Source organism: Sebastes umbrosus, chromosome 17, assembly GCF_015220745.1.
Source record: "Sebastes umbrosus isolate fSebUmb1 chromosome 17, fSebUmb1.pri, whole genome shotgun sequence".
Lineage (NCBI taxonomy): Eukaryota > Metazoa > Chordata > Actinopteri > Perciformes > Sebastidae > Sebastes > Sebastes umbrosus.
In genome coordinates, this window is record NC_051285.1 from 30,625,645 (window position 1) to 30,648,620 (window position 22,976).

The 22,976-nt window shown below is 41.0% G+C and overlaps 1 protein-coding gene across 1 annotated transcript in view; it reads right to left on the reverse strand.

Moving 5' to 3' along the window:
* Window positions 1–20,457, reverse strand: part of LOC119476114 (NACHT, LRR and PYD domains-containing protein 12-like) — a 54,286-nt gene extending 33,829 nt beyond the window's left edge. The window contains exons 1-8 of the mRNA XM_037749327.1: window positions 20,216–20,457; window positions 19,751–19,889; window positions 16,139–16,311; window positions 11,643–13,094; window positions 11,228–11,567; window positions 9,153–9,329; window positions 6,679–6,855; window positions 5,645–5,818 (exon numbers count right to left, since the gene is read on the reverse strand). Coding sequence (XP_037605255.1) covers window positions 5,645–5,818; window positions 6,679–6,855; window positions 9,153–9,329; window positions 11,228–11,567; window positions 11,643–13,094; window positions 16,139–16,311; window positions 19,751–19,889; window positions 20,216–20,345 — 2,762 coding nt within the window. The 5' untranslated portion in view covers window positions 20,346–20,457. The remainder of the gene's footprint in view (window positions 1–5,644; window positions 5,819–6,678; window positions 6,856–9,152; window positions 9,330–11,227; window positions 11,568–11,642; window positions 13,095–16,138; window positions 16,312–19,750; window positions 19,890–20,215) is intronic.
* Between the last annotated feature and the right edge of the window lie 2,519 nt (window positions 20,458–22,976).

The window sequence follows — 22,976 nt, forward strand, 5'->3', positions numbered from 1 at the left end:
AGTAAATAAATAGTGTTGTGAAAAATAAATAAAAATACAAAATGCAAATATTTTTAAAAAGTAAAGAATAAACAGCATTATGATATATAAAATAAAAAGTATCTTAAAAATAAAGAATAGTTTTAAAAATAAAAGTAAATAGTATTACGATATACATAAAACAAATATCTTTAAAAACAAAGAATCATTTTAAAAGTAAATAAATTGTGTTGAGATTTACAAAAATAAATTAGAAAAATATATAAATATTTTGAAAACTAAAACAAATATAAATAGTATTACGATATATATCGAACAAAATATATATTTAAAATAAACATTAAATAAATAGATATATATAATAAAAAGTATTTTAAAAATAAAGAACAGTTTTAAAAGTATATATCTATATCTATAAATATAAATAAACAATAAACCGACTGTGTCTCCTGAGAGAACGAGTGAAAGAAGTGGTGATGTCGAGATAACGAGTGTAGAAATAGAAATGATGAACCATGACGGCACTCAGCTTCCAGAGATGATCACACTGAATGTGTGTACATGTTGTTTCACTGTGTAGCGTTTCAGCTTTAACGGACGTTAAATGTGAAATGAGTTGGAGTAATCTTTGTTGTTTCACAGGGTTGGGTCAACCTGCTCACGAGGCCACTATTTAGTTTGACAAACATTAAAGTTGTTCTTTCTGTTTTGTTGTCTGACATTAGATGAAGCTGAATATCTGCGTGATGAAGACAACTTCATCAGAAAGCAGGAAAAGCTTTTGGTTCGTGGTGTCAACGTGCAGCTGTCACCGATTTTACCCCCAAAACATTTGAGATGTTTCACCCCCCAAAATCTTTGTTGACTTGAACACAACAGGACACTTCAGAGGACAAACTATGGTGGACATGATGGTGAAGACAGAATGAAGAATGAGAGGTTATAGATTTTAAATTTCCATGAAACTAATTCATGCGGCGTGTTCTGATATCTAAACAAGATGAATGTTGTTTTTATTCATTATATTGAATAATGTGATTTAATTCATGTTAAATCATCCTCGGGGCAGCGCTCTTTGAAACAAAGAGAACATGATAAATGTAGTCTCATTAAATCTACTAAACTATCAACTTGGACTCTGATTAATAATTAAATTAATAACTATGACAGCGGTTGGCATTAATCACTTTTATGGCACATTTAACAGACCAGCATGTTTATTCCATCAGCATTGATTATTAAGATAACACAAGTTAAAACACAACATTAATCTGACTAAATAACTAAACTAAACAAACACAGTGTGAGAGAGACAAAGACAAGATGGTGACTTAGTCTGCATGGACTACAAACAACATGGCTGCCACTGTAAAACTACAAAAATGGCTGAATCAAAGATGGCTGCCAGGACCTCCCCACATGGTGTCTTTGTCTTTCAGAGCACATGTGATCAGTCAGGATGAAGAGTTGTGATGTGGGGGTTTGAGATCCTCTGAATATGTGTGTTTAAAACCAACTCACAGTCTCCTCCAGAGTCCGACATCAGAACTGTGTCCATAGCAACGGTCTGTTATACATAGCAACGGTCTGTTATACATAGCAACGGTCTGTTATACGTAGCAACGGTCTGTTATACGTAGCAACGGTCTGTTATACGTAGCAACGGTCTGTTATACGTAGCAAAGGTCTGTTATACGTAGCAACGGTCTGTTATACGTAGCAAAGGTCTGTTATACGTAGCAACGGTCTGTTATACGTAGCAACGGTCTGTTATACGTAGCAACGGTCTGTTATACGTAGCAACGGTCTGTTATACGTAGCAAAGGTCTGTTATACGTAGCAACGGTCTGTTATACGTAGCAACGGTCTGTTATACGTAGCAACGGTCTGTTATACGTAGCAAAGGTCTGTTATACATAGCAACGGTCTGTTATACGTAGCAACGGTCTGTTATACATAGCAACGGTCTGTTATACGTAGCAACGGTCTGTTATACGTAGCAACGGTCTGTTATACGTAGCAAAGGTCTGTTATACGTAGCAACGGTCTGGTATACGTAGCAAAGGTCTGTTATACGTAGCAACGGTCTGCTATACGTAGCAAAGGTCTGTTATATGTAGCAACGGTCTGGTATACGTAGCAACGGTCTGTTATACGTAGCAACGGTCTGTTATACGTAGCAACGGTCTGCTATACGTAACAACGGTCTGTTATACGTAGCAACGGTCTGTTATACGTAGCAACGGTCTGCTATACGTAACAACGGTCTGTTATACATAGCAACGGTCTGCTATACGTAACAACGGTCTGTTATACGTAGCAACGGTCTGCTATACGTAACAACGGTCTGCTATACGTAGCAACGGTATGTTATACATAGCAAGAGAGATCTATTTAAATGTGTTCATCTAAAGTTCTGTTGTTATAAACTGAGCTACTCTGCAGAGGCACTTTGGGTTCACAATATATGAATGAATGAATAAAAAAGACAAAATCAGATGCAGGTCCAGGTGGTGAACCTCTGTGGATCATCAGGACACGGCTGATCCTCTCAACACATCCACTTTTCTGATCACTCACTCTGACAGAGATCACTCCTCACAGCTGATGAGAGAAGAAGAGAACAGAAGTCATGAATCAGTGTTTACAGAGACTCCCTTCATCAGCTGTCAGTCACTGATGCAGCACACAGTTCATTTATAAACTATCATTAGCAGAACCAACCTCCATATCTCCGCTCACTACTCAATATCTCCAACAGGAACCGCAATTTATCTTCTAGCTAATTCATCAGTGTGGTCGTTCCTAAAGTCTGCACCTCCTCTGGTCCTCACTCATTCCAGTGTGCTGCTCCTAGTGACTGGAACGAGTTAATGAAGACACTAAACCTCCACACCCTCATCCCGTTACCCTCCTTTAAGCACATCATGGTTACTAAATGTAACCACGGTTCTATGAAATAAGAGCCAGTGATCTGAGGCTTCAGTCAGACTGATCTCAGAGCTGTGACAGAGATGAACTGATCAATGAGAGAACAAAGACTTTCTGATCAGAGTTGATGGTACGACAGTTTGATGGATGAGGACCACTGTCTCTATACATGATGTGATGCTGTCAGCTGTAATCCAGCTTTATTTCCTGGAGACATGAACACAACAACAACATCTTCTTCACATCAACTCTAACACATGATCACATGACAAGCTTCTGGCTGATCTGATTGGCTGACTGTTCTCTCTCTCTCTGTGTGTCACCGTTCTCCTCTCACAGCTTAACGGAGGAAACACATCACAACAATACTGCTGAAACCAGCATGGACCGACTCCGACCCTCTACTGACCTCAGAGTCTCCAGTCTACAGTGTGGACTCTCCACCAGATCAGACAGCAGCTTCACATCTGAATCCTTCAGGTCGTTTAATCTCAGATCCAGCTCTCTCAGATGGGAGGGGTTGGACTTCAGAGCTGAGGCCAGAGAAGCACAGCTGATCTCTGACAAACTGCAGACCCTCAATCTGAATAAAGAATAAATGATGAAGATAAAAATCACTTTATAATCCAATCAGATGTGTTCAGGTTTTAAATGTGTAGCTCAACATTACTATGTCCTAATCAATGATCTTTTCCCTAAAATGAGTAGAGTGACTTTGTCATTGTGTTATTGTGGATCATCATAATGTCAGCCTTCTACAGACATCATCCAGATGTCACCACAACATTCATACAGCTGTTCATGTCAACACACATCAATAACATGCTGCTGATCTCTGTGTTCATCTATGTGTGTGTGCTGAAGGATCAATATCAATGATCAGACATTATTTGTGGAACACGTTGAAACAAACAGAAACCAGAGTAATAGTTCTACTTCATTAAAGCTGCAGTAGGCAGTATATATATATATATATATATATTTTTGGCATCATTGAGCAGACATCCCATAATAACCTTTCAGCATATTGTAATTCAAGTGTTGTGAGAGATAACTAGACTCCTGCTCCTCCTCATGGCTCTGTTTTCAGACTTTAGAACATCTAGCCCGTGACGGGAGACTTTGACCAATCACAGGTCATTTCAGAGAGAGAGAGCGTTCCTATTGGCTGAGCTCCGGTCATGTGACCAGAACTTGGCGTTCCCTCACCAGAGTTCACAATGGCGGCTGCGTCACAAACTTTCTCATTTCACAGCTAAACCGTGCACTACAAGATGATTCAGAGAACATGTGAGGAGAGAAATAGACATTAACGTAACAGAATATTGATTCATATCTGATCAGCGCTGCCTAGTTTGACCGATTGATCAGAGTTCAGAGTGATTGACAGCCGGCTCTCAGAGACAGCAGCTGGACAGCAGACCTCAGATCAGCTCTTACTGCTTGTTTTCCTCCGGTCTGTGAAATCTTGCAGATGCCGTTAGGAGCACCGGAGGACACAGAGGACACCGGAGGACACCGGAGGACACCGGAGGACACAGAGGACATGATTTTTTCAGATTACCTGTCTCATGCACTACTGTCAGGATATAGCAACCGTTTTATAAAAATAACTTTTTTAATCATATTTGCTCCAATCTGCCTCCTGATGCTTTAACTAAACTTGATCAATTTAAAACAGATATTAGTTCAGAGGATCTTCTGTATCCAGATGTGACCATTTACCAACAATGATAAACATTCATTTACTTTAACAACTAACAGTGGACATTTTCTACACTTTCTTTAAAGGGCCTGTTAGTAAGAATCATAATGTCTTGTTAACAGCTTCACCTGTGTCCGTTAAGTCAACTAAAGTCAGCGTCCTGTTGCTGGCGCTTGTGCTCGCTCTACATAGACATGAAGGAGCATCGCTCAACACAGTGAGGAGACACACGTCAGCTAAAAGCACAATATCACTCTATATTTCAGCTGCTTGGCAGTAATGTTAGCTGACCAGACCAAGGTCTCTCCATGAATCAATGCTGATCCTAGTGTTGGCTTTTCCCGCCTCAGCCTCCCGACCGCGGCCGGAGGGAACGGGGGAGACGATAACGTTTCTCTCTGCGGAGCCCCGTCACTTCACAAGACACGGGAAACCTCTGTTGGTCTGGAGGAGCTGCAGCAGTTATTTCTGCACAAACGTCCACTGAACATTCACTAGATATTCTCAGAGCTAAACTAACTCTTCTGCAGTGTGGAGTGAGCAGCATGCACGTGAGAGGTGGAGAGAGAGAGAGAGAGAGAGAAGGAGCGTGGTGTGTGAGTGAAGGCAGGCAGAGGAGCAGAGGAGCAGAGGAGCAGAGACTCCGGTCCTGGAGACCAAAGCTACGGTCTCCCCCGCGTCCTCCGACCGCGGCCAACACTGTTTAACAGCTTCACTAGATACAACCAAGAGGTTTTGGTGCTTCACTGGAGTTTGTGTTGGAGTCTGAGTCTGAACAGCGGAGACACACGAGAGACCATGAGACACCGACCAGCAATGATTTATACCTGGAACAAGTTACTAACACTTTCTTTAAGAAACACAAGTCTTTAGTGACTGCAGACTGAATTTAGTTCAAGAAACATGAAAATATGAAGAAAAGGACATTAACAACTTTATGGATGTAAGTTATGTTTGTACATAAATCAGGTTCAATTGTTAATTAAACATATAAGATCTCTAATAGTAACAGAGAGTCAGTGAACTGACCTCAGAGTCTCCAGTCTACAGTGTGGACTCTCCAGAAAACCACACAGGAGCTTCACTCCTGAATCCTTCAGCTTGTTGTTACTCAGCTCCAGCTCTCTCAGATGGGAGGGGTTGGACTTCAGAGCTGAGGCCAGAGAAGCACAGCTGATCTCTGACAAACTGCAGCCCCTCAATCTGAATAAAGAATAAATGATGTAAGTTTAGAAGACAACGTTCCTGCTTGAAATCATTCAATGTTTAATAATGTGTTCAGAGCTGAAGAAGGTTTAGAACGTAGAAGTTTAGAAAATGTAAACTCCAAACACCTGAAGCCAACAGGATGCAGGTTAAAAATCTGTCAAATACAAACAGTGAAACAGAGCTCTCATTAATATTAATGACAACGTGCTGCTACTTCAATAAAGACGTAGTGACTTCACCTCTTAAACTCTGACAGCTCCACCAGTGGATCCATCTAAACAAACTCATGTTGAGCAGCCAAACACAAATAAGAACCACAGAAACTGATTCAAGATTCAACTCAACATCTCAAAGTTTCTAAAGATGTCAAAGATGTCAGGATGGATTTTGGGGAAATGTGAACAAAAGATATTTAAGATAAGACATCTACAATATATATATTTGAGGAATAGTGGAGTCATAAAATCAAAGCATCTTCAGTTTAAACTCTTCAGTCAGTAAAAGCATCATATAGCTTCATAACATTTATAGAAAAAAAACAAATACTGAATATATTTATTATTGTCTGATAGCTGAAATAGAGATTATTTATTTATTCTTCATATTCATGTTTTTTTATAATTTATTTTACCATGATAAAAGTCAGGAGTTGTGATATATGAAGGTTTTAAATGTGTAGCTCAACATTGCTCTGCCACAGTCAATGGACTAAACCACTGAAGAAGAAAATAGACTTTAGCATTAAGAGACTCAGTGTGGATCAGTATAATATCAGCCTGATGTCTGCAGTTTAGTGTCACCACAACTTTCACATCATATTAATCTCAGTACACAAGTAAAAAATGGTGTCTGACCTCAGAGTCTCCAGTCTACAGTGTGGACTCTCCAGAAAACCAGACAGGAGCTTCACTCCTGAATCCTTCAGGTATTCGTTGTAGCTCAGATCCAGCTCTCTCAGATGGGAGGGGTTGGACTTCAGAGCTGAGATCAGAGAAGCACAGCTGATCTCTGACAAACTGCAGTCACTCAATCTGAATAAAGAATAAATGATGAAGATAAAAATCACTTTATAATCCAATCAGATGTGTTCAGGTTTTAAATGTGTAGCTCAACATCACTATGTCCTAATCAATGATCTTTTCCCTAAAATGAGTAGAGTGACTTTGTCATTGTGTTATTGTGGATCATCATAATGTCAGCCTTCTACAGACATCATCCAGATGTCACCACAACATTCATACAGCTGTTCATGTCAACACACATCAATAACAAGCTGCTGATCTCTGTCAAGTCTGGAATTAGAGGATCAATATTAAATCAGACTTGTTGGACTTCATTACTTCATTTATTACATGGCCTTCTTCTCACTGTATCTGGGAGCTTAGCAGGTTTATGTCATTTACAGGAAAGGTCCACATTTGTTCAAGTGTGTCTGTAAACAACAGCCACATGTCATATGTACATTAAAAGAGTTATTGGTGGCAGTAATCATTCCTCCTGTGAAGTGGTCCCTTCATAACACAACTACACTGTAAGAAATGACTTCAGAAGTTCAACTGAAACTAATATGAAGATTCAGCAGTCTGAGTCCGACAAATCAAAGTTACAGACTGTTTAGTACCAAATTCCCTCTTTGAGTTACTAATCCTCCTGCAGCTCAACAAGGAAACTGTCAAACACAACATACTGACTGGATACATACTAAGGCTGGGCAATATATCAATATTATATCGATATCGTGATATGAGACAAGACATCGTCTTAGATTTAGGATATCCTAATATCTAGGGTTGTCAAAGTTAATCGTTTTAACGCCAACATTTTCTTTAACGCATTAACGCAATCGATCTTCCGGAGGTTGTAGCAGCTCAGTTTTAAAGCTGGAGTGAAGATACTGGTATCATAGTAAAGTACTACTACTACTACTACTAATAATAATAATAATAATAATAATACTACTACTGCTGGTATCATAGTAAACTAGAGAACCTGATGAATCCATCTGTACCAACCATGTCAGACTAGCTGGTCGTGAAGGAGGTTAAATAACGCTCCAAACTTACACTAAATGTTGGAGAGGAAAAACTGTCATGTCCATGTTCAAAGGGGTCCCTTGACCTCTGACCTCCAGATCAGTGAAAGTAAATGGGTTCTATGAGTACCCGCGAGTCTCCCCTTTACAGACATGCCCACTTTATGATAATCACATGCAGTTTGGGGCAAGTCATAGTCAAGTCAGCACACTGACACACTGACAGCTGTTGTTGCCTGTTGGCTCTCCCTTTAAGGTTCATTTAGAACAGATAAAACATGTGAAATTAATTTGTAATTAATCGCGATTAAATATTATAATGGATTGACAGCCCTAGTAATATCGTGATATGGCATAAGTGTTGTCTCTTCCTGGTTTTAAAGGCTAAATTACAGTAAAGTGATGTCATTTTCTGAACTTACCAGACTGTTCTAGCTGTTCTATTATTGGTCATTTACACAAAAAAATATTGTGATATTTGATTTTGTCCAAGTCACCCAGCCCTAATACATCTAACTCAGACTGCTGAAGCCTCCGATTAGTTTAAGATCAACGTTACAGGTCATTTTACACACAACAAGACTGTGGATTTAGTCCTCATCTCGTAACACTCAGGTTAAACGGGGATTGCTTCACAGACAGAAGGAATGATGACAGACATCAATAACTCTTTGAATGTACATATGAACATGTGAGTATTGTATTCAGATAGATTGAAAAAATATGAACCTGCAAAGATGTTTCTGATGCAGAATATTTATTTGTTTTTTGCTTCAAATAATTAGACAATGCTGACATGAAAACAGAGCACAGTTAGATCTGCTGTCAAAAAGAACGTGGGAATAACTTAGAACCATAGAAACCTCTGATTAGATGGTGTCGTTCATAATCATCACTTATGTGCCTTTAAGTTGGTGCAATACGTGTTTGTTGAAGAGTGCTGCACCTTTAGACATGTTCAAATAGAGAGCTACAGGAATGAGTCCTAAAGCCCAGAAATGAGTCAGCATTTTAGCACTTCCTGTTTCCTCGTCTGGAGGTCAATGGGTTTTTAGTTAGATGCCTGAAATAAGGTCTGTGGTTAAAGGTCCAGTGTGTAGGATCTGGTGGTATCTAGTGGTGAGGTGAGGAGATTACAACCAACTGAAGCCTCTCCTGTGTGCCAAGCGTGTTGGAGAGCTACAGTATGGTGACCGACGTGAAAACGTGAATGTCCCTCTCTAGAGCCATCTGGAGCAGAGCCAGTGTGCAGAGAGAGTGTCTACAAACTACATAAACTACAGTCAGTGAACTGACCTCAGAGTCTCCAGTCTACAGTTTGGACTCTCCAGTGCAGCAGAAAGCAGCTTCACTCCTGAATCCTTCAGGTCCTTGTTGTTACTCAGGTCCAGCTCTCTCAGATGGGAGGGGTTGGACTTCAGAGCTGAGGCCACAACTTCACAGTGAATATCTGAGAGGTAACAGCCAGAAAGTCTGTGATGACACAAAGATTACAAAATATGTTATTATGAAAGAGGACAGTTTATATTTACTTCATGCATTTGATGACTAAACAGTTTGATATATACTTCTTTGATTAACATTTGCTCCTCACATCAGTGGTTCAGCTAATCTTATCTCACTGTTTGACATGAAACAATAATTCTCATCACTCTCTCTCAAACCTGCAGACTTTTAATCTTTGTTTTTCTTTAATCTTGCAGATGAAGAGAGAGAACATGTAGTTACATTGAGGCTTCCATAATGTCCAGTCTGTCAGTGAGATCTGATCCCAGGTCTGTCTCCACAAAGTTAGCATGAGGCCTTCTTGATTAGAAAAGCATTTTTAAAACTCAGTGAATAAGTAATAATAATACAGTTGATAAAGATGACCTCTCTTTGCTAACTACCTGCTGCTGTCAGGTTCACGTCCATAAATGGGAAAATTCAGTGACTGCTGCCAAACGGTAGAGAAATGAAACAAATTGCATAATAATATTAGACCTGTTACATAATTAAACATTCATATAATTAGATATTTTGATGACTGCATGGCGTTTTGACACTAACACTCTTATCTGAGTATCAAACGTATTCAGCTCACAAACACAATTAAAGACCCGATAAGGTTTCATTATTTTCAGCATAATGTCATCAGAAAGATGTTATCAGTGTTTCAGCATTAAAAACATAACATTGATCTTTGGTGTGTATAAGATCTCTTAAAAAGTCTGAATTCTACCATTCTGCTGTTATATATTCATCAGACCGCTGTTATTGGTGGAAGCTGTGTATTTCCTGTTACTACTCTTCTCTACAGCAACAAGAGAGAGAAACACCTGAGTTTCCTTCTGTGAGTAACAGAATAAAAGGAAAGACTTAAAAACACGATGATGGAACACAACTTGACTTCATGAGCAATAAAATGCACCATTGCTCGATTCAACACACTCAGGGGTTTTACAACGACAGTCTTTGTCTCGTATGACCAGTAGTTTACGGTGGCTAATGCTAGAGTTGGGTCGATTTTCGGTTTAGCCGCTCCTGTCCGGTGTACGAGCTTGAACCGGTTTGATTTTATGCTAACCGGCAGAACGATATTTGTCATTATGACACGTTCTGGCAAATTAAAAAGTATCAGACATCAACAACCTGTGCCGACAGAGACACAGTGCTAAATCCAGCCTGTATTTGCAATATGACAACGTGATTAACGTAATATTATGATGTTATGTTGGTGTATAAACAAGAAGAGGTTTGTTTACTAGGAAGTTCATGTGTTTTTTGGGGTGACGAGACGAGACATGGCAGAGCTGGTCTCAAAGAAAACTAAAACTATGGCAACATGGCAACAGTTTGGATTTGAAGCCAACGAAAGAGATGAGCCCAAAAACACACGAGGTAAGGTGTAATGTGGTGCAAGGCCTATTGAAAGCAAACCCCAGCACCAGGGCTCTGATCCCAGGACCGCCCCGACTCCCCGCCGGATCAGCAAACGTTCTGTTGCTGCCGTTACACCGGTTAGACCCAGCGCTCCACCAGACAGCTGATCTTTTGTTCTTTTCATTTGTTTTACCAGGTTCACATGTCGTCTCCATCACCCAAAAACATAAATCAGAAACAACTGTAAAATGTAACAATTATTATAAATAAATAGAATAAGTGTTCATTAACTTGACAGCTAGAAACACAAAGTACTGAAACATTTTGAACTCAACATTTGAAACAGCTCAAGAACATCTGTGACAAAATACAACTGACATATTTATGTAATAAACACGTGGAACACTTATAAGAATATTATATTTTAAGAATAATTTATAGTGTGTATATTTGAAGAACTAAACTACTAATCTACACTGATCTATAAAGTTAATCACATCTGGACTTACAGAGCTTTTCTGCAGTTCCTCACAGCTGGAATCAGTCTCAGTCGTCCCTCCTCTGTTGTGTTGTACTTGTGCAGGTCCAACTCATCCAGAACCTCCTCTGACATCTGCAGCATGTAGGCCAGAGCTGAGCAGTGGATATCAGAGAGTTTCTTCTCTGATCTGTTCTCTGACTTCAGGAACTCTTGGATCTCCTGATATACCGAGTGGTCGTTCATCTCCGTCAGACAGTGGAAGATGTTGATGTTTCTGTCAGGAGGGGCATCATATCTGTTCATCTCCTTCAGGTTGTTGATGATTCTCTGGATGATTTTTGGACTGCTCTTTGTCTGACCCAGCAGACCTCCTAAGAGCTTCTGGTTGTTGATGATGATTCTCTGGATGAATCCTGGACTGCTCTTTGTCTGACCCAGCAGACCTCCTAAGAGCTTCTGGTTGGACTTCAGAGAGAGGCCATGAAGGAAGCGAACAAACAGGTCCAGGTGGCCATTTTTACTTTCAAGGGATTTCTCCATGGCTCTCTCCAGGAAGTCATCCAGGGTTGAATGAACATATTCTTCTCCCAGGAAGGCCTTCAGTACCTCTGTGTTCCTGTTTGTGTAACAGTGGAACATGTAGACTGCAGCCAGAAACTCCTGAATGCTCAGGTGAACAAAGCAGTAGACTGTTTTCTGGAAGATCACACACTCTCTTTTGAAGATCTCTGTACAAACTCCTGAGTACACCGAGGCCTCTGTGACATCCAGACCACACCGCTCCAGGTCTTCTTGGTAGAACATGATGTTTCCTTTCTCCAGATGTTCAAACGCCAGCCTCCCCAGCTTCAGCAGAACTTCCCTGTCAGCCTCCGTCAGCTCCTGTGGACTCGTCTCACGTCCCTCACCGTACTTCTGCTTCTTCCTCTTTGTCTGAACCAACAGGAAGTGTGAGTACATGTCAGTCAGGGTCTTGGGCAGCTCTCCTCTCTGGTCTGTAGTCAACATGTGGTCCAGAACTGTAGCAGTGATCCAGCAGAAGACTGGGATTAGACACATGATGTGGAGGCTCCTGGATGTCTTGATGTGTGAGATGATTCTGCTGGACAGCTCTTCATCACTGACTCTCCTCCTGAAGTACTCCTCCTTCTGGGCGTCAGTGAAGCCTCGTACTTCTGTTACCCTGTCAACACATGCAGGAGGGATCTGATTGGCTGCTGCAGGTCGGGAAGTTATCCAGACGAGAGCTGAGGGAAGCAGATTCCCCTGGATGAGGTTTGTCAACAGCACGTTGACTGATGACTTCTGGGTGACATCAGACACAACCTCGTTGTTCTTGAAATCCAGTGAAAGTCTGCTTTCATCCAGGCCGTCAAAGATGAACAGAACTTTACAGTCAGCGAGCTTCTCTGCTGTGACCTTCTGTAATGTTGGATGGAAAACATGGAGCAGCATGAGAAGACTGTACTGCTCATCTCTGATCAAGTTCAGCTCCCTGAACGAAAGCAGAACCACCAGACTGACATCTTGGTTCTCCAAGCCCTCTGCCCAGTCCAGAGTGAACTTCTGCACTGAGAAGGTTTTTCCAACGCCAGCGACGCCGTTCGTCAGAACGACTCTGATGTGTCCCTGTTGGTCAGGTAAGGCTTTAAAGATGTCCTGGCACTTGATTGGAGCGTCATGGAGGGTCTTCTTCTTGGAAGCTGTCTCAAGCTGCCTCACCTCATGTTGGGTATTAACCTCTTCACTCTGTCCCTCTGTGATGTAGAGCTCAGTGTAGATCCTGTTGAGGAGGGTTCCACTTCCTGTTTCATCACTTCCTTCAGTCACACGTTCACATCTCTCCTTCAGACTGATCTTATGTTCATCTACAACCTCCTGCAGACCTCTATCTGCTGAAAGAGAAGGGAAACAGTTTGAGACTAAATAAAGAACATCTGCTTATTATTTCCATTGCCAATATTGAAGTGATCAATATAAAGTAAATAAAAAGAAGTAAAGGTTAAACAGTCCAGTTTTAGTGGAAGCATCAGTCGGTGTACATGTTTGATTGACAGCAGAGGAGGCGGAGCCTCAGCTGTCCGTCTGCAGCTCTTCATCTAAACAGCTCACTGTGGCTGTTCCTTCCTCCCTGTAATATTTAAAACTCATCCACTCATCAAATAATGCAGGATATGTTCATATCTCGTTGTGTGGACCTGTTTTTATTAACAAAAGCCGGGTTTCCACCAAAAGTTCCTGGGACTTTTTAGTCCTACTACTTTTAAGGACCTGAAAGGTTCCTTCAGTCCACTGTTGTCTGTGTTTCCACTACGGTCTAAAGACCTGTGAAGATTCAGCAAATTAGTCCTCTGATGTAAGAAAAAGCAACATGACATGTGACGAGGGCTGTTGGTGGTCGCAGCGGTAAACACACTCTGCAGTCTGCCGTTCAGTGTGTCGCCCGTTTCATCTAAAAAACACGCTGGAAAAAAATAAACGTTAGGTTTTATCTCACTGTGACGACATTTACTGCTGCACGTTGGATGTAATGAATGCAGAGGAGGAAAGTGAAACTAAAAGCGTCCGTCTCCACAGTAAATCATGTTGAGTATTTGAGGGTTATTTATTTCTGCTTTAGAACGTTAACGCCGTGAAACAATCAGAAAATAACATTTCTTTCTCTCATTCACAACAGCGTCACGCTACGTCTCTCTGTCTCTCTTCTACTGATCGTCCTCTCGCTCGTGCTGTCTCTCTTGTTGTCTCTGTCTTCAAGGCTGGACTGCAGAGGGCCAGCAGTCCTACAACCGTAGAAGTCTGTCACTGAATGAGGGATGAAGTTACACGATTGGTCGGCCGAGTGTTGGAGTTTCCTCATTGGCCGTTGCTCTTTCAAAATGAAAAGGCGGGAACAGTCCTTTAATCACATGAGCCCGTCCAGCGCGACGCGTCGGCTCACAAAACTGTCAAGCTGTCAAACTAGGAGATCTAGTTCTGAAATAAAACCAGATTCAGCAGAGGCATCGCCTAGATCTGGCTTCAAATGTTGTCAGAAGTAGATTTTGGTGGATTGTTTAGACGGAATAACAGAAAGTTTATGAGCAGGCCACCATGTTGTTTCCTGTTTGAAACGGCAAGAAGAAAACCAAGAACCAATCAGGTGCATTCCACGTCACCGCTTGACCCATAGACATAAATACATAGACGCCGCATTGAGCTCTGGACCGTATGTCAACGTTGGCGTATGTATATAAACACGTAGGCAAAGTTGTTGGTACCCTTCCGTTAAAGAGAGAAAAACCCACAATGGTCACTGAAATAACTTGAAACTGACAAAAGTAATAATAAATAAAAATTCACTGAAAATTAACTAATGAAAATCAGACATTGTTTTTGAATTGTGGTTCAACAGAATCATTTTAAAAAACAAACTAATGAAACTGGCCTAGACAAAAATGATGGTACCCCTAGAAAAGATTGAAAATAATCTGACCATAGGGACATGTTAAACTAAGGTGTGTCCTGTAAATAGCATCACAGGTGTCTTCAAACTATTAACCAGTCAGTCTGCCTATTTAAAGGGTGAAAAGAAGTCACTGTGCTGTTTGGCATCATGGTGTGTACCACACTGAACATGGACCACAGAAAGCTAAGGAGAGAGTTGTCTCAGGAGATCAGAAAGAACATTATAGACCTTCATGTTAAAGGTAAAGGCTATAAGACCATCTCCAAGCAGCCTGATGTTCCTGTGACTACAGCTGCACATATTATTCAGAAGTTTAAGGTCCACGGGACTGTAGCCAACCTCCCTGGACGTGGCCGCAAGAGGAAAATTGATGACAAATCGAAGAGACGGATAATACGAATGGTAACCAAAGAGCCCAGAACAACTTCCAAAGAGATTAGAGGTGAACTCCAAGGTCAAGGTACATCAGTGTCAGATTGCACCATCCGTCACTGTTTGAGCCAAAGTGGACTTAATGGAAGACAACCGAGGAGGACGCAAATCATAAAAAAGCGAGACTGGAATTTGCCAAAATGCATATTGACAAGCCACAAAGCTTCTGGGAGAATGTCCTTTGGACAGATGAGACAAAACTGGAGCTTTTTGGCAAGTCACATCAGCTCTATGTTCACAGACGCAAAAATGAAGCATCCAAAGAAAAGAACACTGTACCTAATGTGAAACATGGAGGAGGCTCGGTTATGTTATGGGGCTGCTTTGCTGCATCTGGCACAGGGTGTCTTGAATCTGTGCAGGGTGCAATGAAATCTCAAGACTATCAAGGCATTCTGGAGCGAAATGTGCTGCCCAGTGTCAGAGAGCTTGGTCTCAGTCGCAGGTCATGGGTCCTCAAACAGGATAATGACCCAAAACACAGCTAAAAACACCCAAGAATGACTAAGAACAAAATATTGGACTATTCTGAAGTGGCCTTCTATGAGCCCTGATCTAAATCCTATTGAACATCTGTGGAAGGAGCTGAAACAGTGATTGCCTCGAAAGGTTGTGCAACAAAATATTAAGTTAGGGGTACCATCATTTTTGTCCAGGCCAGTTTCATTAGTTTGTTTTTTAAAATGATTCTGTTGAACCACAATTCAAAAGGAATGTCTGATTTTCATTAATTAATTTTCAGTAAATTTGTATTTATTATTACTTTTGTCAGTTTCAAGTTATTTCAGTGACCATTGTGGGTTTTTCTCTCTTTAACGGAAGGGTACCAACAATTTTGTCCACGTCTGTATATACATAGATGCCGCATTGACCTCTGGACTGTACGTCAACGTTGGCATATGTATATATGTCTATGGCTTGAACGGCCAGTTGAGTGGAGCAGCGCGTCCCCTAGTGTCCTCGCAGGACCTGGTGAGACTTTTATGACTCTTTATGTATTAAAAGAACAAGTAGTGTTTTCAGACATGGAGACGTCAGCAGACAGATGTAGAGTCTTACTTTGTACAGTGCTGGTCTGACCACACTGGGGACAGGAGGAGTCTCTTGATGAAGCAGACTGGTCCCAGTATGAGGTGATGCACTGTCTGCAGACAGAGACCGGATCCTTCAGGACGTCCTGACACAAAGCACAGCAGGACAGCTGCTCCTCCACAGAGACATCACTCCTCTTCCTGTGAAGACATGTCTTTATAACTAAAATGCTTTGTTGATTGGCCGACACTGTCTCAAAGCTCAGATGGTCTCAGGGAACAGTTAAAGTGTTGCTACTTTTCTGTTTGAACTCAGCATTCAGTCTGTGATGACAGTGTTCCTTTATTTCAACTCTCCTGCTTTCAACAACACTAATGAGCTGAATTTACCATCTGGCTGTCTTATTAACCTCTTAACAATCCGACGGACGCTATTCTGTCTTTCAGAGGTTGTAGCGGCTCAGTTTTAAAGCTAGAGTGAAGATCCTGGTAACATGTGAAACTAGAGAACCTGATGAACCCATCGGTACCAACCAGGTCATGCTAATTTGTTGGGAAGAATGCTCTGACCTCCAGATCAGTGAATGTAAATGGGTTCTATGGGTACCCACGAGTCTCCCCTTTACAGACATGACCACTTTATGATAATCACATGCAGTTTGGGGCAAGTCATAGTCAAGTCAGCACACTGACACACTGACAGCTGTTGATGCGTGTTGGGTTTCAGAGGGGTCCCGTCTCCGTGGTCGTCCTCCAGAGGAGTCCCGTCTCCGTGGCCGTGACGGGGAACTGAAGCTGTTATATCGTTCTCTTCAAAGCCACCAGACTCCATTCACAAAAGCAGTAATTTTACTTCCCAGAACACGGGAGTATACGTACAACCCCACTTCAAAAAAGCTGATTTTAGGAGAAGTCAAACCAACACAGTATTTTGAGGACAAATGTGAGAAAATGAATTACACATTTGAAGCTCATTCTTTCAGATTTTGAATAGTTGTAAATCTTTACAGCGACTTCAACGTTCCGGCAGAAATATGAATATTTTCTTGAAGTGTAAATTGTGAAATGGAGGTTCTCAGGTGTTTTGTTACAGAAATACAATCAGTAGTTTGTGGCTCTAAAACCCAGACTAAGATCCATCTGAGGTTGAAACAGTATCTGCACTAATAGTTCTGCATCAGAATATAAATCTGTTAGCAGAACATTTAGTCTTCATCCTCAATGCATCATCATCCATCAGGTCAGCTTACAGTAGAAACAGTCTCTTACTTTGACTCTGAGGGTCCAGGTTCATTACTGAAGAATGGAGTAGACCCCATGGACCAGTCACTCTTCATAGACAGACAGCTGGGTACTGGAGACTCTGCTCTCCGTCTGGACTGAACTCTGCAAACACCAACATGATTTTATTCACATCACATGAATCCTTGATGAATTCTCTTTTAGGTCATTAAGGTCGCTCTAAACACACAAACTACTGCTGCTGTCAACAATAACGAGCTTTAAAGGTTTGTAGCCGTTTTCTTAGATTAGATTACATCTTCTCTAGCTGACTGACAGCTGTCACAGACACTAAGAGGAAGAGCTTATTTGACGAAGTCTGTTAAATTGGAGTTGGCAAATACATTTGTGTATAAATTTGAATATACAAACACAAAATCAACAGAAAACATGGTATTGTCAGAGGAAACTACAAATGAGTCCTATAAATGAGTTAGTAGCAGCTCTCTTACTTTGACTCTGAGGGTCCAGGTTCATTACTGAAGTTCAGAGGATGATCTAAGGACCAGTCACTCTTCATAGTCAGACAGCCAGAGACTAGAGACTCTGCTCTGTCCTCCTCTTCCTCCTCACAGTCAATCATCTTCTGATCTGAAGTCAGCCTGAGAGGTTAAACAGGAAAGGAAACAAGTTTGTACAAGAGTCACAGGCGAGACTGGGAGGGTCTTTCCCATTTGTTCTTTTATACGGCTTGACTCCTCTCCTCGACTCCTCTCCTCGCGTCTTAGTCCCGCCCACGGGAGATGCGAGCGGAGGAGGCGAGGAAACGACTCGAGGAGAGAGGAAACGAGGAAATATGTTTTTAGAGACATGAGACGTCGTTTCCTCTGAAGCGTCACGTGAAGCGACGTCCGTTTCTGATGACAGCAGCAGCTGGTCACATCTGGATCAGCTGTCAGTCGGCTTCAACAGCTGTTTATGTCTGAACTGATCTAATACTAATAAAGAAACAGAGTTATCAGAGCAGCAGTGTTTCCTCTCTGTAGCCTGTTACCTGTTTAACAAACACCTGCACATGAATAACAGCTGCAGTCTGTGTTTCTACTGTGGACTGAGTCCTGCTTAGAGGACCAGGAACCATCTCTACTGTGGACTGAGTCCTGCTTAGAGGACCAGGAACCATCTCTACTGTGGACTGAGTCCTGCTTAGAGGACCAGGAACCATCTCTACTGGCACAACACCTTTATATTATTTATTCATTATTAGCGTCTGTAGTTATTGATATTCTGACAGTAGAAGTTATGTATTAGTCTGAATGTTTCAGGGAAAAGTGAAATGATGTAACTCATATCAAACCCGGCGTTCAGGAATTATCAGCCTCATGTGACTGAATGCAAATGAGGATAAATGATGTAAAAGGTGTAAAAGACAGACCCTCCTTCTCTCTCTGACTTTAACTGTATCCTTAATAAAAGTTAACGGGAGAAATAACAGATCATCAAAAGAAAACTCTTTCTAATAAATGAAGAAAGTTATTTTAAGTCTGTATGTCAGCTCTTATAAACCCCTCTCACTGTCAGACTCCTTCAGTGTCGGACTCCTTCAGTGACGGACTCCTTCAGTATCAGACTCCTTCAGTATCAGACTCCTTCAGTGACGGTGTGTGAAGCAGAGCTCCTGCAGGTCCTCCTGCTGCTGGATCACTTCACCATCAACATGCTCCGTCTGCTGTTCACACCTACAGTTAACACAGATTATAACTAGATGGTGAATCAGAAGACAACTAAACTATAAATCTGTTAATCTCTGATCTGTCTTCACTCCGGTATGAAACTCAGTGATGTTGATGTATCAGATCAAACCGATCAGCAGCAGCATCCAATCAATAACTGATATCCAATAAGGGGGCGTGTCTGTCGGTAAATAACAATCGTAGAGGAAACACTGGAGGATGCACTGGTGTATCCTCGCTCATAGCTCCTCCAGCAAGCCTCCTCGCTCCTCGATGCACATTTTATGAATTGGGACGTCCTTCAAGATGGAGGACTGAGATCGATTTCCGGGTCACACTGACAGCTGTTGTTGCCTGTTGGGTTTCAGAGAGGTCCGTCCTCCAGAGGGGTCCCGTCTCCGTGGCCGTGACAAGGAACTGAAGCTGTTATATCAGACAGCCCTTTACCTCATCATCAGACAGTCTTTTACCATCATTGTGAAATGGAGGTTCTCAGGTGTTTTGTTACAGAAATACAATCAGTAGTTTGTGGCTCTAAAACCCAGACTAAGATCCATCTGAGGTTGAAACAGTATCTGCACTAATAGTTCAGCATCAGAATATAAATCTGTTAGCAGAACATTTAGTCTTCATCCTCAATGCATCATCATCCATCAGGTCAGCTTACAGTAGAAACAGTCTCTTACTTTGACTCTGAGGGTCCAGGTTCATTACTGAAGAATGGAGGTTTCCCCATGGACCAGTCACTCTTCACAGACAGACAGCTGGGTACTGGAGACTCTGCTCTCCGTCTGGACTGAACTCTGCAAACACCAACATGATTTTATTCACATCACATGAATCCTTGATGAATTCTCTTTTAGGTCATTAAGGTCGCTCTAAACACACAAACTACTGCTGCTGTCAACAATAACGAGCTTTAAAGGTTTGTAGCCGTTTTCTTAGATTAGATTACATCTTCTCTAGCTGACTGACAGCTGTCACAGACACTAAGAGGAAGAGCTTATTTGACGAAGTCTGTTAAATTGTAGTTGGCAAATACATTTGTGTAGAAATTTGAATATACAAACACAAAATCAACAGAAAACATGGTATTGTCAGAGGAAACTACAAATGAGTCCTATAAATGAGTTAGTAGCAGCTCTCTTACTTTGACTCTGAGGGTCCAGGTTCATTACTGAACGTTGGAGGATGATCTAAGGACCGGTCACTCTTCATAGTCAGACAGCCAGAGACTAGAGACTCTGCTCTGTCCTCCTCTTCCTCCTCACAGTCAATCATCTTCTGATCTGAAGTCAGCCTGAGAGGTTAAACAGGAAAGGAAACAAGTTTGTACAAGAGTCACAGGCGAGACTGAGAGAACAGGAAGTAACACACAACCTCTCTCTCTATCACACACGCACACGCACACGCACCCGCACGCACACACGCACACACGCACACACACACACACACACACACACACACACACACACACACACACACACACACACACACACAGTATACAGTATAATAAAGCAGCCAGCGCTCCACCTGGTCACTTCTCTTTACCTCTCTGCTTGTTTTCTTGGCTTACAGCAGCTTTAATGAGGATTATTCAGCCAGTCATGACTTTGTGTTCACAGATGAATCAAACTGTTGAGTTCATTCTAACATTTCTCTCCTCTACAGTCCACAGGGAGGAAACTGACTCAGACACTTTAACAGTAACATAATAAAATGTTGGATTAACACTCACCCTGCTTCAGTCTTCAGTCGTCAGCCCTCGGTCCTCTTCTCATAATGGAGTCTGGAATAACTAACTGAACTGAACACTTCCACTTTCTGGTTTCCTTCCTGTTTTCTCATGAGCCTGGATCACAGGATCAGTGTGGCTCCTCCTCTCTTCATTTACAGGAAATCCCTGTCATAGTTCCCTCCCCGTTCATGAGCCTGTTTAAAGTCTTACGTATGTACAGTTTGGATTTGGACCTAAATTCTGTAACGTAATAGAATCCTTTTACAATGACACAACTAGTTCAGTAGCACTCCCTCAGGGTACCTCATCTCTCCATTTACAGGAAACCTTTGACCTCAGAGTTTACCTACGAGTGTGTGTGTGTGTGTGTGTGTGTGTGTGTGTGTGTGTGTGTGTGTGTGTGTGTGTGTGTGTGTTGCTCACACTAATCATCTTTTTAACACGGCGTGTTTATGAGAATATCTTTTGTCTTGAACAGGTTGAATTAAAATGAGTTTTGGTCCGATGTTATCTCATTTTTATGTTTAAATCATGTCAATAAATCAGTTTAGTTAAATACTAATGTGCTTTTATAGTTGTTGTTTTTTCAGAATTATATCTCTAAGATTTTTCTGAACATCTGGAAGAAAAAATATAATCTCTGTTGCACAATAAAATCATTTCTGAGTTGCAAGTCTTTTTCATGATCTAAACACAGTAGCCAGAAATGACACATCTTCCTTGCTCAATTAGTACAAGAACCTACATTTTGAAATGTATTATATTATTTTCTTATTAGTTATATTTGTATGTTTCTTCCACTATTTCATGTTTCAGCTTTTTTTATTTTTACAAAAAGAGAAAAGACATAAGTAATATCCAGCAACCTGGATTTAGAAATATAATCCCAAATTCTCTACTAGTCAAATGTTAAAGTTACTAGTTTATTGAATTTCACACGTCAGTATTTCAGAGTTAGTAGAAGCTTATCGTTAATGAGTAACTTTAACAATGATGTATTTATATTTCCGTGTCACACTATCAAGTTACAGATTGACTAAAGAAACAGTCTCAACAGATAACGCCTAGCCTGACTGAGAAGATGATCATGCAGTATAAAGTTTAAATGTTTATATCTCATTCAAAAAGGAACTATGTTAGGGAAAACTGTCTGATAACAACATCCTCGAGTGTTTCCACCTGCAGCTCCTCTTCCTCCACATCTGAGCTGCTGACAAGAAAACACAGTTTAAACACCTCAAATTAAATCAGTAAAACGTTTAAAAAAGAATTGTGCAAATCCTGAACAAACTGTCCACTAGTGTGAAATATTAATATTACAACCTGTAGTGATCACAGTCTCTACATATATGTAGTCCTGTCACAGAGGAAAGTGAACCGACACACATTAGATTTAACATTTGTTCAACGTGATCTTCTTGATAAACCAGTTTCTACTGTCTGTATTCACATCAGTGTGACTGATATGAGGTCAACTATTCACACCGTGAAGCAAAGAAACCCACTGCATTAAAAACACAACGAGCACAGATGAAGAACAAGAACTCCCAACACCTGCAGCTTCATCACATTCCTGCTGTTTCTAACAGAAACACACCTGCCAGGTGTTATTTACCTGCACTGTACGTAGACAAGGTTTCAGCCATAACTACCTGTACTGTAGGTGTCACAACTAACATTTATCAGACAATTAGACTCAACAACATGAACACAGTGATGCTGATCAGAGAGTATCAATCTGAATTATGATTATCAGCTGAAGAAACACCTCACTGATATTCATTATTAACATTATACAGGACAACCTGACATTTATTGATCAGAGTCAAACTGTTACAACTAAATATACCATTAAAGTTGAACCCAGACTGAGCTGTCTCACCTTAAACAAGCTGATTACTTTAAACACGGAATATCTTTGATTTATGAAGTAAAGCACTAATGTAATATCATATGAATGACAGCTAAAATCATACTTTTGTTTTGTTAAAAACTACCTCAGGTTACTTCCAAAGCCAGTTTGTGATTATTAATAAAACGTATTGTGTTGACAACTGTGCAGTGTTGGAGGAAGTATTCAGATCCTAAATAAATGTGCTAATACCACACTGTAAAAATACTCTGTCACAAGTAAAAGTCTTGCTTTGAAAATGTTACTTAAGTAAAAGTATGTA